This window comes from Hemiscyllium ocellatum, chromosome 49 (genome assembly GCF_020745735.1).
Source record: "Hemiscyllium ocellatum isolate sHemOce1 chromosome 49, sHemOce1.pat.X.cur, whole genome shotgun sequence".
In the NCBI taxonomy this organism is placed as follows: Eukaryota; Metazoa; Chordata; class Chondrichthyes; order Orectolobiformes; family Hemiscylliidae; genus Hemiscyllium; species Hemiscyllium ocellatum.
The window spans coordinates 5588517-5608754 of record NC_083449.1 but is presented as its reverse complement, the minus strand read 5'-3'; the positions used below and the strand labels follow the sequence as shown (position 1 = coordinate 5608754).

Here is a 20238-nt window from a genome sequence, read left to right as displayed (position 1 = left end):
TGCATTCCTGGTTCCGTGTCAGTCCTGATTGTCTGATCACTTATAATTGGAAATGCTCTGTGCTATAAACTAAAATCAGATGAGTCAGTGACCCAGTATGGATTTGAAAAAAAAATCAATACTTTTTGACTGTGTTTCCAAAAATAGCTATATGCAAATTGGTGTTGTCACAGTGTTATTTTCTGAATTGCGAGTGTGAGAATGAGCAATATAGTAAACAAAAACAGAAGTGAGAGAGAGAGAAAAAGAGAAAACGGTGTTCAAGTGACAGATTATAAACGCAGAAAGTTTTGGGGAAACAGATGATAACGAGGGAGAAGGTAAGACCAATTAACGAAAAAGGAGGGAACTTATGTTCAGAGGTAGAAGGTGTGGGTGAGATCCTAAATGAACATTGGTATTTACCCAGGAAAAGGATATGGAGAATAGTGAGATTTGTGTGGAGCATACTAATATGCTACAACATGTTGAGATCAAGAGGGAAGTGATGCTGGGTCTCTTAAAGAGCACTAAGTTAGGTAAGTCCGCAGGGCCCGAAGGTATCAACCCCAAGTCCCGATGGTATCTACCCAGGTTATTGAGAGAGGCAAGAGAGGGAATTTTCTGGGGCTTTCGCTAAGATCTATGTAGCCTCACTAGCCAATGAAGACGTCCCAGAACAGTGTCAAGTAACTAATGTTGTTCCTTTGTTCAAGGAGGAAAATAGAGATAATGCAGGAAACCATAGACTAGTGACTCTCACTTCAGTCGTTGGGAAGCTATTGGAGAGAATTCCTTGGAATAGGATTTGTGCACATTTGGAAAAGCATGGCTGAATCAGGGAAAGTCAGCATGGCTTTGTGCAGGGCAGCACATGTCTTACCAGTTTGATTGGATTTTACAAGGAGGTGACAAATGTGATAGATGAGGGTAGAGCTGTGTGTATTATTTTCTTAGGTTTGAGTAAAGCTTCCGACAAGGCCCCTCTTGGTTGGCTCATCCAAAAGATTAAGATGCGTGGGATCTACAGTGACTCGGCTATGAGGATTCAGAATTGGCTTGCCCAAAAAAGACAGGGTTAATGGTGGAAGAATAGTTTTCATGTTGAAGCTTTATGACTGGTTGTGTTCCACAGGGATTTGTACTTGGATCTCTGCTGTTTGCGATTACATAAATTCCTCAGATGAAAGTGCAGACAAGTGGGTTAGTAAGTTTTCAAATGCTAAAAAGGAAACAGTGGTGTTAAGCATAGTGTAGAGGGTTGTCATAAGATAAAGCAGGACAGACATCAGATGTAGATATGGGTAGAGAAATGGCAGATGAAGATTAATCCATGTAAATGTGAGGTGCTACACTTTGCGCGATCAAATATTAAGAAAAACTATCCAGTTAATCATCCAGCATTGATGTGCAGAGAGATCTTGGGGTACAAGTCTATAGCTCCCTGAAAATAGCTACGTAATATATAAGGTGGTAAGGAAGGCGTACGGCATACTTGCCTTTAGAGAATGGGGAATGAATACAAGTGTCAGGGTGTAATATTGTAGCTTCACAAGACGTTGATTAGACCATGCTTAGAGTGTTGTGTTCAATTCTGGTCGCCACATTACAGGAATGTGGAGAATTTGCAAATATACCCAATAAGTTTACCAGGATGCTACCCGGATTAGAGGATATGAACTATAATGAGAGGTTGGGGGTGGAGGAGGGGGGGGGGAACTTGGATTGTTTTTCCCTTGAGGCTGAGGGGAAAGTTGATAGAAGTCTATAAAATTATGATTTGCATAGATTAGGTTGGCGCTCAGAATCTTTTTCCCGTAGTTAAAGTTTCAGCTTATAGGGTTCAGTCATTTCATGTGAGGGGGGAATTTCAAAGGAGATGTGAGGTGCAAGTTATTTTTTACACAGAGAATGGGAGGAGTCCTGATGTCGCTGTCAGGGATGCTGATTAAAGCAGGCACAGTAAGGGCATTTCAGGGAATTTTAGGGAAGCATTTGAAAATTCAAAGAATCGAGGGAAACAGACCAAGAACAAGCCGAAGGGATCAGTTTCATTTGGTGTTCTGTTTGACACAACATCAGGGACAATAGGGCCTGTTCCTGTGCTGTACTGTTGTATGTCCTGTGTTACTCGTTATAAACAAAGGAAGTGCTGGAGAACCACTGAGAGAAACAGAGTTCACATTTCGAGCCCAGTGACTCTTCGTTGGAACTGAAAGGGATGGGGAAAATGGAGTTTGCAATAATCTCGATCAAGGAGGGGTGAATTTAAAAGGTCACTGCGGCTGCAAAGGACAAAAGGGCTTATTCATTGTGGTGAAAGCAGAGTAGAGATATAAAAGGGTGGGTATAAAGATGGGGGAATGGATAGTCACTCTGTCTTGGTGGTCTGCACGACTTGTTGGCTTTCACTTTCTCCAGTGATTTCTGTTTTAGTCACAGATGTTGCTGGTTTAACGGCAGAAGGAGCCCTGACATTATATCATCGTCATGACAGCTTCTGAGGTATATTCAACCTCAGTGCTGGGTGTTAAACTCTGATAAAATTCATTCCAATATTTGATGAGGTGACCCCTCTCATGCAGGGGTGGATCATCCCTCTCTCTCTCTCGGAGATGGAGGTCAGACTGAAGTTGGTTGTGGTTTCCCTCTGGTCCTGTAAGTAGCAAAGACTCTGGGCAAAGGAAACGGTTTCAGAACACCTTAACGGTGTGCCTCAATCTGCTTCAAAATTCCCAGTGACCAGGTCAGAGTCTAATCCTGGACAGCTACATGGACTGGTGTAATAGAGTCCTACAGTGCGGTAACAGGTCTATTAACTCTGTTTCTGTCTCTCCCTCCCGACAGAAGCTGTCAGATCTGCTGAGTTCCTCCAGCGATTTTGGCTTTTCTTTTCTAACAGGAGCAGTGCTGTTCCAAACTCAGTGCTAGGAAGGGCAGTTTGGTCTAGGAGGCAGTACTACGGAGGTTGGCAGGGGCCAATGTCAGATATGTGAAGTTAGGCTGCAGATCAACTATTGACTGGTGGAACAGGCTTGAGGGGGTAAATGACCTATTGCTGTTCCTGGTATTATGAACCAGGCCAGACCCCTCAAAACATTTCAAGACCGTAGCCAAGACCCTAACGTTACTAGTTGTTTTAAGCAGGTTTTCAGGTGGAATTCCCCAAAGTGTTGCAAATGGCCAACCCACTTTGTTATAAACAAAACTGTTTGACTTAAAAGGTGCTGTGCAATTACTTGCAACAATCCCCATAAACACTCCTTGTTAGAAAAGATAAAAGTAAACACAGGGTCTTACAGGAGAGAATCAGGGAGAGAGGGTCCCAGTCCGGGCCTGCTTATTTGCTCCTGCGGCTTTTGTCCACACTACTGCTAAAAAAACAAGCAAAACCGGCATATGGAGAGAGCATACTCACTTTGCTGTTTCTAAACTTTTCGTCTTTGGTTACAGGTAAATGTAAGAGAGAGAAGGCATAGATGTAGTAGGCACCAGGTCACACTGAGTTGGAAACTGCTGTGTGACAAAACTACGTGGGAAATGTTGCAGATCTCCGTGCTTCTGATCCTCTGTAAGTGTGTGTTATAAAGGAACCTTATCCCTGACAAACCTGCACTGTTACCCACTAACACGAGGTTACATTCTGCAGTAGATAACCTCACGCTTCCTTCTCACATCCAAAAAGCAGGATCTAATGATTATGGCCAACATTTAAAAAAAACAAACTTGGCAAAACTATGGAATGAAACAAGTTGACAACATGGACGATAATATTTTGAGAGGGAGAGAAAGGAATAATCGTTTCAATTTAATGTCCTTTGATCCCACTTTGTGCAATATTATTTGATCTTCTCAGGAAAGGATGCAAGTTACATAGACATGTACACTAAGATCTAAAAATGTTAATTCATGGACCGATCAGTAGAATTTCAGAATCCCATAAAGGGAAGGGCAATCGGTAACAATATACAGGCGACATATGTCACAGAGCAGTGAATGTATATAACATCACTTTTCATCAGCATGAGGAGATTTACCAGAATGTTGCTATGGGGACTAAAGAATTTCAGTGATGGAGAGAACTTAAAGAGACTGGGGTTGTTTTTCTTGGAGCAGATGAGAATGAGAATGTGGATGGGGGTGAGACATGATTGAGGTGTATAAAATGATAAAGGAGCATGGATAGAGTAGAGAGGGGGCATATTTCCCCCTTGATGGAGGAATTAATAACGGGGCTGGGCAGACGGAGTGCATAGATGGAAAGCCAAGATCAGGAGGTTTAGACAGGGATGTAAGGCAAAATATTTTCAGCCAGAGGGTAGTGGGGAATATGGAACTCACTTCCTGTTGGAGAAGCAGAAACTCATTATATTGAAGAGGATTTAGATGTCAATTAGCAAGGGGCCAAGTGCTGGGAAAATGGAATTTGTAAATAGTTTGTTTTAGACTGGCATAGACTTGATGAGCTGATGGGCCTTTTCTGTGCTGTAGACCTCTCTGACGCTGAATATAGATTGGAGATGGTCCTTGTTCCCTTGTGAAGTAGTTTTAGCTGCAGAGGGAGATGTGTAAACATCTCCAAACTCTTCAGAGATGTTTCTTTGTAACAATAGCCTCTCATCACTGAGCTAGAAGCGAAAGTGTGGTCATTGGTGAGACTTGACTGACTTTGGGGGTTTCTAAGAAACTCGCTGAGGCAAGAAATGCAAAATCATCTGATCGCATTCCCTTTGCAATCATCTTCCCAAACGTACTTTAGTTTACAAGAAATCTAGATTTCCAGAGAGCTTTACTTGTTTGAGAAGAATAGCAACGGAAATGGGCACCAAAGCAGAGAGAAAACAGGAAGGGAAAACGAGGGGATAAATAAAAGAGAGAAAGCTACGAAGCAAAATTTGCCGTTGGAATGAGAAAAGGACGAACAAAACTAATGGGTCCTCATACAGTTGATATAAATTCATATTTCTGTGCCCACTTCAATGGGACTGAACAGTTAACAGTTAGTATTGAGTTACAGGCCAGGTGCTGTTTCTCTGCTACTTCTCCACTTACATTGCTTTGACATTGTCTATGCTTTGCCGTTTCCAGGAAACTGACAGAAATAATGACATTTGCATTTCAATTCCCTTCTGTTTTCCAGTGAATCTTGCTCTCTGTCGGATCACCCAAGGTAAGGGAACTGCAATTTTTTTTTTAGATAACCATTTGGAAATCTGAAGTCTTGCTGTGCACATCCTTTCAGTGACCTTTTCCAAACATGCATCAAATAGAATTTTATCCTAGTTTTTCTGCCAAGAGTTAGGGATATCTACTGAAAGGTCAGGCACTGGAATAATTTTCAACTTTTGTACCGAGTGGTTACCCCAACAGTTCTTATGAGGGCCAATGACTTAGTCACATTGGACAGAGTCAATTCAGTAAATCTGCATCAAAGTTTAACTCCACCACAATTCTTCAAATGAGCATGAGATTTAAAACAAGTTTTTTTGGGAAAACACAAGTTTGCGTTCATTTTAGAAGGGAGAACATAACAGAGTATTACTTAAGTGGAAAGAAATAACAGAGAGCTGCAGCATAAAGAGATTTGGGGGTGGTGTAGTTCTGTATGAAACACAGAAAACTAACGCACAGGTGGGGGCAGCAGGTCATCAGGAAGGGTAGATGGAACTTTGAGCTCAAGAGGGATTAAGCGGGTTGAGTCTCTAGCAGACTGGTGAGAAACAGTAAAAGGGAACATCAACAGGTTCTTCATCCTCAAAGGTGTTCAGGAGGCGAGAGAGAGAGGCGGGGAAAACTGCCCCAGCTCCAGAAAAGTATGCTGAACCTGCTCCTGTTGCAGATGATGGGGGTCGATGTCACGGAGGACCTCCAGGAGGTGAAGTGCCAGCAAGCCTCGCTCTTTGCCTCCAATATAATCTTCCAAATCAGGGTCTACTCCTTGGAGCAGGACGAGACGTGCTCACATTTCTTCTTCCAGAAGGTGCACAAAGAGAGCTCAGTGCTCAGCAGCCTGAAGGAAGAAGGTGGCTCGGTAACGTCATCTCAGGCTGACATCACGAGGATCAGCAAATCCTTCTATGCCAGTCCAAATGATTTGAAGCCAACTGACAGTGCAGGCTCCTAGTCGTTCCTGTCCTGTTTCATGGAGGTCTTAAACGACAGAACACAGGAGAAGCTGGAACAGCCGCTATCTCTGGATGAGCTGACCAAGGCCCTCGAGTCCTTCAAAAATAATAAATCTCTGGAAGCGATGGCTTACCGGTCCAGCTCTATTCTGCTTTTTAGGACTTGATTGCCAGGACCTGCTGGAGGTGTATGTCAGAATGCTTCTGGCAGATACCATAAGTGTATCCATGAGGAAAGGCATCACCTACCTCATCTACAAGCAGAAGGGGGAGAAGGAGGAAATTAGAAAATGGAGCCCAATCTCACTATTAAACATGGATTACAAAATCTTGTCAAAGGTCATCGCCAACAGGATTAGGTCTGCTCTGGGACCGGTGATTCACCCTGGCTAAAGCTGTGCTGTACCGGGCAAGAAGATCAATATCCTCAGGGATACGATTGCCTACGTGCAGATGGTGGGGTGGACACCTGCCTCATCAGCCTGGACTGGGAGAAAGCCTTTGACAGGATATTGCATATGTATATGAGGGATGTTCTCTCCAAAATGGGCTTTAGCGAGGGAATGTGTAATTGGATCAGACTGCTCTACTCCAACATTGTCAGTGTAGTCTCAATCAATGGGTGGGAATCAGATAGCTTCCCAGTCAGATCTGGAGTCAGGCAGGGCCGCTCTCTCTCTCTCTCTCTCTCCTGCCTTGTTTGTTTGCTGTATAGAGCCATTTGCTGTGTCTATCAGGAAGGATGTGAGCCTGAGAGGAGTGAGTATTCCTGGCAGCGGGGGCCTGCAGGTTAAGGCCTCCCTGTACATGGATGACATCCCGTTTACTGCTCGGATCCACTGTCCTTGCACAGACTCATGTGCATATGTGACCAGTTTGAACGAGCCTCGGGGGCCAAGGTGAAGATCCCCTTTACTGTCAGGACTGACCACCTGAAGATGTTCAGTGTTTGGCTCAGTGGGGCTGGGGTGTGCGCCAAGACTTGGGAGGAGCTGATCAGAAAAGTGAGGCAGAAACTAAGCAGATGGGAGCAATGGTTGCTCTCCATTGAGGGAAAATACCTGGTCAACAGTTGTGAGGTACTGTCAGTATTGTTATATGTGTCACAGGTCTGGCCTGTTCCCAGAACATGTGCTGCCGCAGTCACCCGGGCCATCTTCCACTTCATGTGGAAATTAAAGATGGATCAGGTCTGAAGGGACAGCGTATATAAAGTTTTGGGCAATGGGGGAAAAACATGCCCAATGCCACCCTTACCCTGATGGCCACCTTTGTGTATGGCCTCATCAAGCTGTGCATGGATCTCCAAAATGCAAATACCAAGTGTCACTGCGTACTGAGGTTCTACCTGTCCCTAGCATTGCAAAGGATGGACCTGGCCTCGCTGCTGCGGAACGCTCCAAGTAGTTGGACCGTTCCGTATCACCTGTCTTGCGTGGAGAAATTTATGAAGAAAAACCCCTTTCTCCACAAGTCCATCAGGAAGTGGTCAGCACGTAGTGTCCTTGAGACCCTTTGGGAAAAAGAGAGGGCAGATCCTATCGAGCGATTCCCTGAGCAGACTGTCAAAGTCATTTGGCAGAATGCCTCATCGCCAGAACTTTCCAACAAGCACCAAGACATGGCTTGGCTGGTGGTGAGGAGGGCTCTGCCTGTGAGATCCTTTATGCATGCCCGGACTCTCTGCCGCACCATACACTGCCCTCAAAGTGGCTGTGGAAGGGACAAGACTGTCACGCACCTCCTTCTGAAATGTGCCAATGCAGAAGAATTCTGGAGAGGAATGCAGTGGTGTTTGTCAAGGTTCGTCCCCAGCAGTGCTGTGACACGGGACTCCGTGCTCTACGGTCTGTTCCCCGGAATGCACACTGAGATGAACATCAAATGTGTCTTACTGAGCAAAGGATAAACAGGTTAGGGCTGTACTCACTGATGTTTAAAGAATGAGAGGTGATCACATTGAAACTTATAGGGGCTTGTCAGGGTCAATGCTGAGAGGATGTCATCCCCCTCATGTGAGAATCCAGAACAAGACAGCAAAATCTCAGAATAAGGGTGGCACGGTGGCTCAGTGGTTAGCACTGCCGCCTCATTGCACCAGAGACGCCAGTTCAAATCCCACCTCGGGCACCTGTCTGTGTGAATTTTGCAAATTCTCCCCACATTTGTGTGGGCTTCCTCCCACAATCCAAAGATGTGCAGGCCAGGTGTGGGTCTGTGTGGGTTACTCTTCAGAGGATCGGTGTGGACTTGTTGGGCTGAAGGGCCTGTTTCCATACTGTAGGGAATCTAATGAATGGGCAGTATTTGAATACTGAGATCAGGAGGGATTTCTTCTACCACAGGTAGGGGAGTCTTTGGAAATGTTTCACAAAGGCAGCTGCATTGGGTCATCGAGTCCTTGTGTATATCTAAAGCTGGCATAGATTCTTGATCAGTGAGGGAATCAACAATTATGGTGATCGGGCAGGGAACTGGATATGAGGAATGTCAGATCAGCCTCGATCCAAGTGGATTGCAGAGCAGGATCAAAGGGGCGAATGGCCTACTCCTATTCTCGTGCTCTTATGATCTTAATTGCGAATAGGAAGGCAGTGTCAATAATGGATGAACTGATAGATAAGATTGGTCAGACAGCAAAGTGGAAGTTTTAATGGAATTGCCGCGTTCATTTACTTAAAAAGGTTTGGGAAGCTAAAGATTAAATGCACATTACAAATCTGGCAGTTAATGGCAGTAAGCATTGACACAATATATTTGTGAACAACAATGGGGAAAATGGACAATTCTCTCTCTTTTTGACAGGATCCTATCATTAAATGGTGCCTCGTATGGATCAGAATTAGTTGTGATAACTGTTATGATAAATATAAATGGGCATTAATTTCAGTTCTGGTCCTCATTTCCATAATATGTGATTAGACGTGTGGAAACGTAACAAAAGAGGAGGAGAATGAGGGAGGACAACAGAGGAAAGTACGGACAGACTGTAATGGGCAGGCGCATGTAATATGAAATTTAATTCACTTGTGGGACATGGCCATCATTGGCTAAGCCCAGCGTATGTTTATCCAATCCTTAATTGCTCTCTTTGGGAAGTGGGAATTGACCTGTCTTCTTGAACCATTACGTCCAAGTGCTGCTGGAAGACCCACAATGCCAGTGGGGAGGGAATTCCAGGATTCTGAACCAGTGACACTAAAGTTGGGATCCAATTTGAGATGCTGAGTGCCTTGGAGGAGATCATGAAGGTATCGTGTTCCCATATTATTGCTGTCCTTATCCTTCGAGCTGGAAGTGGTAGTGAGTTTTGACGGTGCTCGCTGAGGATCTCTGGTGAATTTCTGCTGTACATCTTGTAGGTGGTACACACTGCTACCACTGAGCATCGATATTTGAGGAACTGAATGTTTGAGGATGTGCTGCCAGTCAAGTGGGGGCTGCATTGGGACTGGCTGTTTTTGGAGTTGCAATCATTCGGCCAAGTAGGGAGCATTCCATCACACTCCTGACTTGTGCCTTGTGATAGTGGAGAGGCCTTGGCTACGTCAGGAAGTAAGTTAGTTTATGCTACTCACTCTCTCTCTTTAGCTTTTGGAAGGCCCCTACATAACGTATAAAGCCACAAGTGAATTTGTAAAAGGATAGACTTTAAAGTTTTGGAGAAGATTTGTAGCTTGGGTGCTCGTTGTTGTGGTTCTGTTCGCCGAGCTAGGAATTTGTGTTGCAGACGTTTCGTCCCCTTTCTAGGTGACATCCTCAGTGCTTGGGAGCCTCCTGTGAAGCGCTTCTGTGATGTTTCCTCCGGCATGTATAGTGATGTTGTGATGATATAATCACTATAAATGCCGCAGAAACATCATAGGAGCGCTTCACAGGAGCCTCAGAAGCACTAAGGATGTCACCTAGAAAGGGGATGAAACGTCTGCAACACAAATTCCCAACTCGGCAAACAGAACCACAACAACAGTAGCTTTGAAATTGCAATGTGGGACAGAAAAAAAGATAATATGTTTACTGATACAAAAATGGACAGGTTTTCATTAATATATGGGGTAATATTTATAAAGTACTCGCGAACAATGAAAATGGCGGGTCTTATCACTGCGTGATATAAAACTCATGGCAAAAGAGTGAAACTGTTGAAGTTGTCGTCACAGGTAAGTGAACTTTGACTTTCGTTTACATCGAAAATTTTTCATGGAAGTGGAATACACAGTATTCAAAGAAAAGTACAGTACAGGAACAGGCCTTTCAGTCCAGCAAGACTGTGCTGAAACATGATGCCTATGTAAACTGAAACCCTTTTCCCTCGAGGCTGTCCATGTCGCTCTAATTCCTGCCTGGACATCTTTCTGTAAAATGCCTCTTAAACGTTGCTATTGTATCGGCTTGCACCACCTCCTCTGGCAGTGAATTCCACCAACTTACCACCCTCTCGAGAACAAAAAGGTTCTCCTTACATCTTATTAAAATCTCCTTTTTTTCCCCTTAAACCTGTATCCCTGAGTAATTGACATTCCTACCCTGGGGGGAAAAAAACCTATGACTATCCTTTATATCCATACAGCTCATGATTTTACAAACTTCAATCAGGTCATCCTTTTCCTTCTGACATTCAAGCAAGAACAAACTGAATTTGTACAATGTCTCCTCTTGGTTAATACCCTCCGAATCAGGCACTATCTTGGTAAACCAGTTCAATACCCTCTCTAAAGTCTCCACATCCTTCTGGTAGTGCAGCGACGAAAACTGACCTTTTCCTGACCTCCAAATCAAGTTTCAACCAAATACACATATTATAACATGATTTAATGCTGAATCTTAATTTTCATTCAGTAAGTTTTGGTACCTGATTTGCGAGTTAGTAATTTCTCACGAGGAGAGGTAGAATAATTTGGACCTGTACTCATTGGAGTTTAGTAGAATGGGAGGCCATCTTTTTGAGGATTGTTAGAGGTACTTGAGGGGGAAGATTTGGAAAGAAGTTGTTTCCTCTTGTGTGGGTGATTCATGGACCAGAGGGACATCATCTCAGAATAAGGGCTAGACAGAGGCGGGCCTGGTTGTAGTGGGTGGGGTTGGAATCACCCATTGAAGATGGAGATGAAGAGGAATTTCTTCTGTCCGAGGGGAGTGAAGGTTTGGTATTCCTTATTTCGGAAGGCTGTCAAAGCTGGTTCATTTAGTATATTTGAGGCTAAAATAGAGAGTTTTTTTTTAATCAGGTAGCAGAATCGAGGTTTATGGGACAAAAGGCAGGAAAGTGGAGTTGACAATGATCAGATAAGCCATCATCTCATTGAGTAGAGGAGCAGATTCAATAGGATGAATGACCTAATTCTGTTCATATGACTTATGGTCTTGGAGTCTAATTACATTGAAGGCGGTGGGCGGGGGACTTTATAGTCAAATGGCATACTCCTGTTCCTGTTTCTCATGGTCTTGTGACCTCTCCTCAGGTCAGGGATCCAAAACTGTACTTAACACACCAGGGTTGAAAACAAACTGACAGTAGTTGTCTGGACATTTGTATAAAATATTGGAGATTGGCTGGCCGCTACTTGAAAATGTACTCGGGCAGCAAATTATTAGTGATTCTGAAAGCTTCAGGAGCAGTTTCAAATGTAACGAATGCGTACGGTGAGCTGTAATGATGCAACTTTATTTTTGATTTAGATAGAAATATGGCTTTCCAAGTTGACCCAGTTTCACCTTTGGAAGGAGAAACCTTAAAACTGAATTGTCGGTACAAAAGCAATCGTAGGTGGAACAAGGACGTTAGCTTTTATCGAAATGGCAAGAAGATCCATTCAATGCGGTTCACAGGACGTGGATCATCGTATAGCATTAAAGTAAACGGCACCGAAGACAGTGGACGGTACAGTTGTAAAATTGGTGGGTCTGAATCACGAAATGTTAACGTTCTGGTACGAGGTACGTACTTGACTTTGCAATCTGTGGTGGACATGATGCATATTTGTCTCACTTGCTAATGTAAACACAGGAGGCATTCTGAATTATTCAGTATAGAAGTGGCCGTTTGGTCTAGCATGTCTGTGCTGCCAAAGGTACACCAACTCACTTTTCCGTATTGTCTTGAACGTTATGATCCTTCAAGTGCTCATCCATTTATGTTTTGAAGATTGTGTGGCTTCTTGCCTCAACTGCCTTTCCAGGCAGTGCATTCCAGACTCTCACTTCCCTCTGGGTGAAACAATCCTCAAATCCCCCTTAAACCTCCTGCCTTTCACTTGAAACAGATGCCTTCCTTGTTACTGACTCTTCAACTAAGGGGTACAGCTGCTTCCTATCCACCCTGTCCATAATCCTGCATGACTCTGTCAGGTCACCTCCCCCCCCTCCCCTCCCCTCCCTCCCCTCCCCAGCCACCACCACCACCCCTCAGCTTTGTCTGCTCCAAAGGAAATAACCCGAGCTCAGTTGCTGTTCATTTGTCACCACCCAGCCCGCTCACCTGCCTTTGAGAAGAAGCCATTCCTCTTTATTTCTATTTTGAATCTGTCCCAGCCCATTCTCTTAAAACAGTGACCTCTTGTTCCAGATTGTCCGATATCAGGAAACATCGTCTGTCCATCTACCTTTAATATCGCATGAGTAAAGTCACCATGGTCCAACTCTTTCATTGGCGAGAGGGGGGAATAGGTGGTGCTCGAATCTGAGGGTTATCACGCCTTAGGTGAGGGGAGCAGCAGAGATGTAGAATCCTCCGTGGTCACCTCAGCTGGTGTTGGAATAGAACCCACACCATGGGCACCATCTGCAACTTAGATCAGCCATCCAGCCGACTGAGCTAGCCACCAAATAACGTCTCAGCCTTAAACTCTGACCTGCTCAATCGCTCCTCTTAAGACAAACTTACGTCTCTGGTGAAATCTGGACAAGTTTTAATATGTTGAGATCGATCATGTCAATGGTCTGAATATATCTTTGCCAAATAGAGTCATGGAATCATGCAACACGGCAACAAGCCTTTCCGCCCAACTCATCCCTGCCAACCAGGATTCCTGAGCTGAAGTGAGTCTCATTTGCATTGGGTCCAAATCCGTCCAGTCATATACCTGTCCTTTTCTTTTAATATTGTAATTCTATCCGTGTCTACCACTTTCTCTGGCAGCTCTTTCCATACTCACGCTACCTTCTGTCTTAAAATGTTACTTTTCAGAACCCTTTTAAATCATTCCCCTCTCACATTAGACCCTTTCTCCCCGTTTCCACCCACAGTCCAAAAATGTACAGGTTAGGTGAATTGGCCAGGCTAAATTGCCCTTAGTGTTAGGTGAAGGAGTAAATGTAGGGGAATAGATCTGGGTGGGTTGCAATTCGGAGGGTCGGTGTGGGCTTGTTGGGCTGAAGGGCCTGTTTCCACACTGTGAGCAATCTAATCTAAAAAAGGTGTTTGGATGGATATGTGAATGGCAAAAGTTTAGACGAATATGGGTCAAATACAGAAAAATAAGACTAAATCAGTGGACGAGTTGGGCCAAAGTCTCTGTTTCTGTGCTGTATGATTCTATGACTGTAGTGCCATCACAATGGAATTTTAGATTTGGAAAGCAAGAGAAAGATAAAGTTTCTCCCTCTCCCCAGTCCTTTGTTTGTAAATTCTCGCATTCTTCATTCACCGTTGTGCCTTTCGCTCTGTGATGATAACAGTTGATCGATGAGCTTTGATTGTGTGTTACATTCCAGAACGCTTCGCCAAGCCCGTGCTGAGGGTGGAACCGACGGCTGAAGTATTCGAGGGCCTCCCGGTCACGCTGACGTGCACTGTCCGGGCGGCAAGGCCCTCCGTCCACCTTCACTACTCATTTTACAGAGACAGCGCCGCCCTAGAGGCCGTGCCTGGTCATGGCAGCATGTACACGATCAATGCGGCGGCTGCAAACGTTGCCGGGAATTACGCCTGTGAAGCGATCAACACAGTTTACAGTCTGAGGAAGAGGAGCAACAGCATTCACATTTCTATTAAACGTAACTACCTGTCATTATCACTAGCGCAAATTAAAGGCCTTTCGACCCATCGAGTCAGAAACAGTCACTCACTATTCTCTAATCCCTATTTTCCCCAGCACGTGGCACCATCACCTTGGCCTCGAGAGTGCACATCTAAACACTCTTCAATTTGTTAGGGGTTTCTGCCGCTCCTACCCTTACAAGCAGTGAGTTCCAGATTATCTGAGTGAAAATGTGTTTCCTCTCATCCCTTCCACACCTTCTGCCTCTGACCTTCAATCGATGTCCCCCTCTCTCCACCAATTGGGAAAGGGTTCCTCCTATCTATCCTGTCTACGCTCCTCATCATTTTATACATCTCCATCGTCACCTTCACCCTCGTCTCAATCTCCTCGGCTGGAAGGAAAGCAATCGCAGCCTATCCAATCTCTCTTCATCACTGAAAATCTACAGCTCCAAGGAAACGTCTCGGTAAATAAAACAAAGAACAAAGAAAAAAGATAACTTACAGCCCAGGAACAGGCCCTTCGGCCCTGAGCCGATCCAAACATACTGTCTAAACCTGTCGGTCAATCCCTAAGCATCTGTATCCCTCTGCTCCCCACCTACTCACGCATCTTAAATTAATCTACAGTGCCTGCCCCTACCACCTCTGCTGGCAACAAGTTCCAAACGCCCACCACCCTCAGTGTGAAGTATGTGTGTGCACCCGCGTGTATCCCCTTAAACTTTCCACCTCTCACCTTGAAAGCATGACCTCTCATTATTGAATCCTTCACCCTAGGAAAAAGTTTATTGCTATCTATCCTGTCCATACCCTTCATGATTTTGTAAACCTCAATCAGGTCTCCCCTCAATCTCCTTTTTTTCTAATGAAAATAAACCTAACCAACTCAATCTTTCTTCATAACTAGCAGCTTCCATACTAGGCAATATCCCCGTAAACCTTCGCTACGCTCTCTTCAAAGCGACCAGACGGTAATATGGCGACCAGAACTGTACACAGTACTCTAAATGCTGCCGAACCAATGTTTTGTACAATTTTAGAATGACTTGCCAGCTCTTATACTCAATACCCTGTCCGCTGAAGGCAGGCATACTATATGCCTTCTTGATCACTCGATCCACCTTTGCAGCAACCTTCAGGGTACAATGGACCTGCACCCCCAGATCTGTCAGCCCATCAAGTTTTCCCAAGAGTCTTCCGTTCATTGTATAATTCGCTCTCGAATTAGTCTTGCATCACCTGACATTTGTCTGGATTGAAAACCATCTGCCACTTTTCCTCCCAACTCTCCAGTCTATCTATAGCCTGCTGTATTCTCTGACGGTCTCTTATGCTTTCTGCTACTCCACCAATCTTTGTGTCATCTGCAAACTTGCTGATCAAACCAACAGTCCCTCTTCCAGATCATTTATGTATATTACAAACAACAGTAGCCCCAACTCTGACCCCTGTGGAGCACCACTGGTCACATTTCTCCCTTTCGAGACACCCCCTTCAACTACTACTCTCTGTCTCCTATTGCTCAACCAGTTCTTTACCCACCTAGCTAGAACACTGCACACCATGTGGCTTCACTTTCTCCATTAGTCTACAATGGGGAACCTTATCAAATGCCCTATTAAAGTCCATGCATGTGACATCACCAGCCTTTCCTTCATCTATCAACTTGGTCACTTCCTCCAAGAATTCTATTAAGTTGATAAGGCACGATCTCCCCTGCACAAAACCGTGCTGGCTATGACTGATTACCCCATTGTTTTCTAAATATAAATAGATCCGATCCCACAGTACCTTCTGCAGCAACTTTCCCACTACTGACCTGCACCCTCTCCTATTGCTGTCCTGTCCGTCCTAGAATGTGGATTCCAGAACCGGGTACAATATTCTCGCTGTGGTTTTATTTATTCATTCCAAATGCAATCTCGATTGTCACAAAATCTGACCTGGAGCTGACATGATGCTAACAGCCTTGATTGGCCTTGAAGGATTGTTAGGAATCTCCTGCACTGGCCCCTCCTCGGCATATTTTTTTTCCCCTCTCGTTCTGATCACTGAGCGTAACCAAGCCCAGACACTCTACAGGCTCAAACACAAACATGTCCTTCTGCTTTTTAGAGGCGTTCGCTGTGCCTGTGTTGATCATGCGTCCTGAGGGACAGCTGTTTGATGGCCAACGGGTCAAACTGGTGTGCTGGGTTGAAGCGAATCCCTCCCAAGCTTCCTTGCAGTACAGCTTTTACAGAAATGGGATCCTTCTCCAGGCTCCATCTGACCACAGTGATTACATCTCTGAGTCAGCTCGTCCGACAGACTCGGGTACCTACCATTGTGAAGTCACAAACGGGAAGGTGTGGAAACGCAGTAATCAGCTTTATTTATCCATCAAGCGTAAGTATCATTTATCATTGTCCGTTTATTAACTGTTAAAGACTCAGAATAGAGCCAATTTATCATCACTCCCCACATCTCACAGACATATATTGGAGAGCGAGAGAGAAGCAACACAGAGTATTGGCATTTAGAATTGAGATGGGGAGAAATGTCTTCACACAGAGAGTGAGGAGTCTGTGGAATTCACTACCCAGAAAATTATGGAAACATGTAAATGGCAATAGGCAGTTTGGTCCTTCCGGTTTGACGTGCCCACTCACTAGGATTGTGGCTGATGGTCCAATTCAGTCCCCTGTCCTCTTGCTCTCTTCCTTTAGGCTCTAAGAATTCTATCCGCCTCATGTTTGAACTACTTTCAATGTTCTGGCTCTGACCATTTTCTGTGGTAGAGAATTCCACAGGCTCCCCACTCTCTTGGTGAAGGTATTCATCCCCATCTCAGTCCCTCTTCCATCTCCTTTGGACTGTGACCCTGGGCTGAAGGGCCTGTTCCTGTTCTGTACTGTTATATGTCCTAAGAATTCAGAGAATCGGCTCATATTCTGGGCTCAAAATCCACGGTAGCAGATGCGAGAAACTGAATTCAATTCCAAAGATTGATTGAAGCCCCACAACCGTCAACTGCCCTCTGTGTAATTAGGATGAGCAATAAATACTGGACTACCCAGTGACACCCACATGCAACGAATAAAAAAAGACAAATGAATATGTGTTTTGTGTGACTGTGATGATGTTTATAATTGAGTTTGCAATTAACTCCGCCAAAAAAATCTATCATTTGTGCATGATTACAGGAATTGCAGTGTCAAAACCAGATCTAATAATTCTACCCGGAAAGGAGCTAATTGAAGGAGACACGGGATCCTTAATCTGTTCAGTCTCGAATGGTTCTCTGCCGATTTATTACCAATTCTACAACAGCTCAAGTGTGGAACTGTACAGGGAGCTTTCCAACAGCACTGAGCTTGTTTACAACATTGGGCCTATCAGCAGGAGGGACGAAGGGCTTTACCATTGCTCAGTGAGAAATGAGGTGACAGGCCCTCAGCGCAGTGAAGACATAGAGATCACAGTGATAGGTGAGTTTCCAAGAATTCTCTCCCAAAGAATAATTGAACCATCAGCTCAGGGAAAATTGCTGCTGAGACCAAATCAAAGCTGGTGCTTTGTCTTTGAACACCACACTTTTGACTAAAGCAACAGAGAGAGAGATAGAGGATTGCAGATGCTGGAGATCAGAGTGAAAATGTATGGTGCTGGAAATGCACAGCTGGCTAGTAAACATCCGTGCAGCAGGAGAGTCAATGTTTCGGGCTTATGCTCGAAACGACAACTATGCGTTTCCAGCATCACACTTTTCAAAACAAAAGCAGCACAACCTTAGACACCAGAATTATAGAGTCCTACAGCAAGAAAACAGGCCCTTATGCTCAAACTTGTCCATGCCTACAAAAATGTCCATCCACGCTAACCCAATGTTCCTGCACTTGATACAGTATCCTTCTAAACCACTCCTATCCATGTACTTGTCCAAATGACTTTTAAATGTTGTTGATGTACCCGCTACAACCACTTCCACTGGCAGCTCATTCCATACGCATACCACCCTATGTGTAAAAAAAGTTGTCCTTCAGGTTTCCCTTTTATTATTTCCTTTCGAACCTGAAGCTGATGTCCTCTAGTCCTCGATTCCACAACGCTGGGAAGGAGACGGAGTGCATTCACCCCAATTATGCCTCTCATAATCTTATACACTTCTTTGAGATCTCCCCTCAGTCTCCTACGCTTGAAAACAAAATGGCTTAGGTTATCCAGCCTCTCCCTAAAACTCCGAGTGTTGAATCCTTGCAAATCCTTGTAATTTTTTTTTTCAGTATTCTCTCCAGTTTAATAACATCCATCCATTACATTAGGTTTTGAATCTGTCGAATTCCCAAACTCTCTTCTAAAACATTTCTGTCAAACTGATTCCCACTGACGATCTGAATCAATGGGTAAGCTCCATGCTTTTTGATCTCGGTGTGTTTTCTCCTCAGTGCCGGTCACAGATGCTGTGCTGATTTCCTTCATTAATGGGACTGAGATACAGTCTGGGGGTCGCCTTGTTCTCCGCTGTCGGGTGAGCGAAGGCACAGAGCCCCATTTCCTTTGGTACCGTGACAACATGCTGCTAAGAAACGGCAGTACAAGCTACCATGTGACTGCCGATGGTGGGGAGCTGGTCATTCATTCATTCCAGAGAGACCATGTCGGGAGGTATCATTGTGCAGCTATCAACAAAGGAACCAACAACACCATTTTTAATGTGACCAGCGACTACATCGAATTCACCCTGCGAGGTAACAGTGGCACTCGGATCGAACATAGGCAGAGCGCAGAGACAGACCATTCGCTCCATCCAGTCTGTACCAATTAGACACTGTTAACCATCTCAGTTGGGGAGGTGATTGCTGGATGGTATTATCATAGGTTATTGATCCAGAGTGGTGGTGGGTGGTGTTCCTGGGATCCCGCCCATACCAGATGGAGGAATTTGAATGCAAAAGATATCTGGGATTGCACGCCTCATGGAGAAGGCAGTGTGCAGAGAAGATTTACCAGGACGTTTTCTGGATTTTAACGAGGAAGAGAGGGAGGCTGGATAATCTTGGGATATTTTCTATGAAACAGTAAATGCTGAGAGAGAAACCCGGTGGAGCTGTGAGGGGAAGGGACCGTGGAGTAGGAAGCGTGTGTTCCCCCTAGTCAAAGGATCAGTTACACGGGCTGGGATGGGAGGCCATTTAAAATGAAGGACGGGAGGTTTAAAGCGGGAAATTGAGGATTGTTTCACCTAAAGGATGGTAGAGGTTGGAACATACTGGCTGACAGGGAAACTCCCAACCTTTACAAAGTACTTGGATCAGCACTTGAAATGTCATAGCCTTTGTGGGGTTAGTATGGGAAAGTGGGATTGGTGAATTCTTCACACTGTGATACTCTCGATACTTCCATGGTGACAGGGAATGACATATCTGTGTGTGCGTGTGTGGTGGTGGTGGTGGGGGTGGGAGGGGGGGGGGGGAGGTTAGTCTGTTGTTAACTGTGCATCTGACGCAGGGGTGATGTGAAAAAAAACTTCCTTGCGAATTTGTTAACGTGAGCCAAAAATTCTTGTTGGGTTCCAGCTCGGAGTTATTCCAAGGAAATCATGGCATCGCTCCTCCCACTTCTGCTATTGGCTGGCCTGGTTGTGTCAGTGTGCTACATTCACCGGAAGGACACAGGTCTGTAACATTCCATGGGAATGAGATTTGTTCCACATCCCCACACCATGACACTGCCATCCCCGCCAGAATGTAACTTTTCAGCTGAATGAGGGGAGCCGGGGGAAGGAGGGATAGCACTCACAAAGTTAGCCTGTTGGATCGGTTAACTGTGACCCCCCCCCCCCCACCCCCCCAACACCACCACCCCACGACTCTGAGTCAGAGCACCTCAGAGAGGTGGAGAGACGTAAGACCATGAGAGTCAGGAACAGGAGGATGACATTCAGTCCCTCGGGATCTTGCTCTGTCATTTAATGCAATGTATCTGGATCAACTTCACTTTTCTGCCTCACTCTCTTTCAATTATGACTCTTTTAATTATGTCTATGTCTTCCTTCAATTTATTCAGTATTCACTGGACAGGCTTACCTACCCCTAACCATAAACTGAACCCAAGCCCAAAGACTAACCCTAAACTCAAAACCTAGGTCAACCTTAACCCTTACTCTAA

General features: G+C 44.8%; 1 protein-coding gene across 1 annotated transcript; it reads left to right on the top strand.

Annotated features, from left to right (window-relative positions):
* The first annotated feature begins 11791 nt into the window (after positions 1–11791).
* On the top strand, positions 11792–16852 carry LOC132837302 (Fc receptor-like A). The gene is made up of 4 exons (XM_060856973.1): positions 11792–12041; positions 13818–14099; positions 16204–16476; positions 16797–16852. The coding sequence occupies exons 1-4, from the start codon at positions 11792–11794 to the stop codon at positions 16850–16852; spliced, it is 861 nt and encodes a 286-aa protein (XP_060712956.1).
* The last annotated feature ends 3386 nt before the right edge of the window (positions 16853–20238 follow it).

Bases quoted from the DNA above. Each gene is read 5' to 3' on its own strand.
- LOC132837302 (XM_060856973.1), top strand. From the start codon at position 11,792: ATGGCTTTCCAAGTTGACCCAGTTTCACCTTTGGAAGGAGAAACCTTA. The intron at 12,042-13,817 runs GTACGTACTTGA...GTTACATTCCAG, and splicing joins TGTTAACGTTCTGGTACGAG to AACGCTTCGCCAAGCCCGTG. The intron at 14,100-16,203 runs GTAACTACCTGT...TCTGCTTTTTAG, and splicing joins CATTCACATTTCTATTAAAC to AGGCGTTCGCTGTGCCTGTG.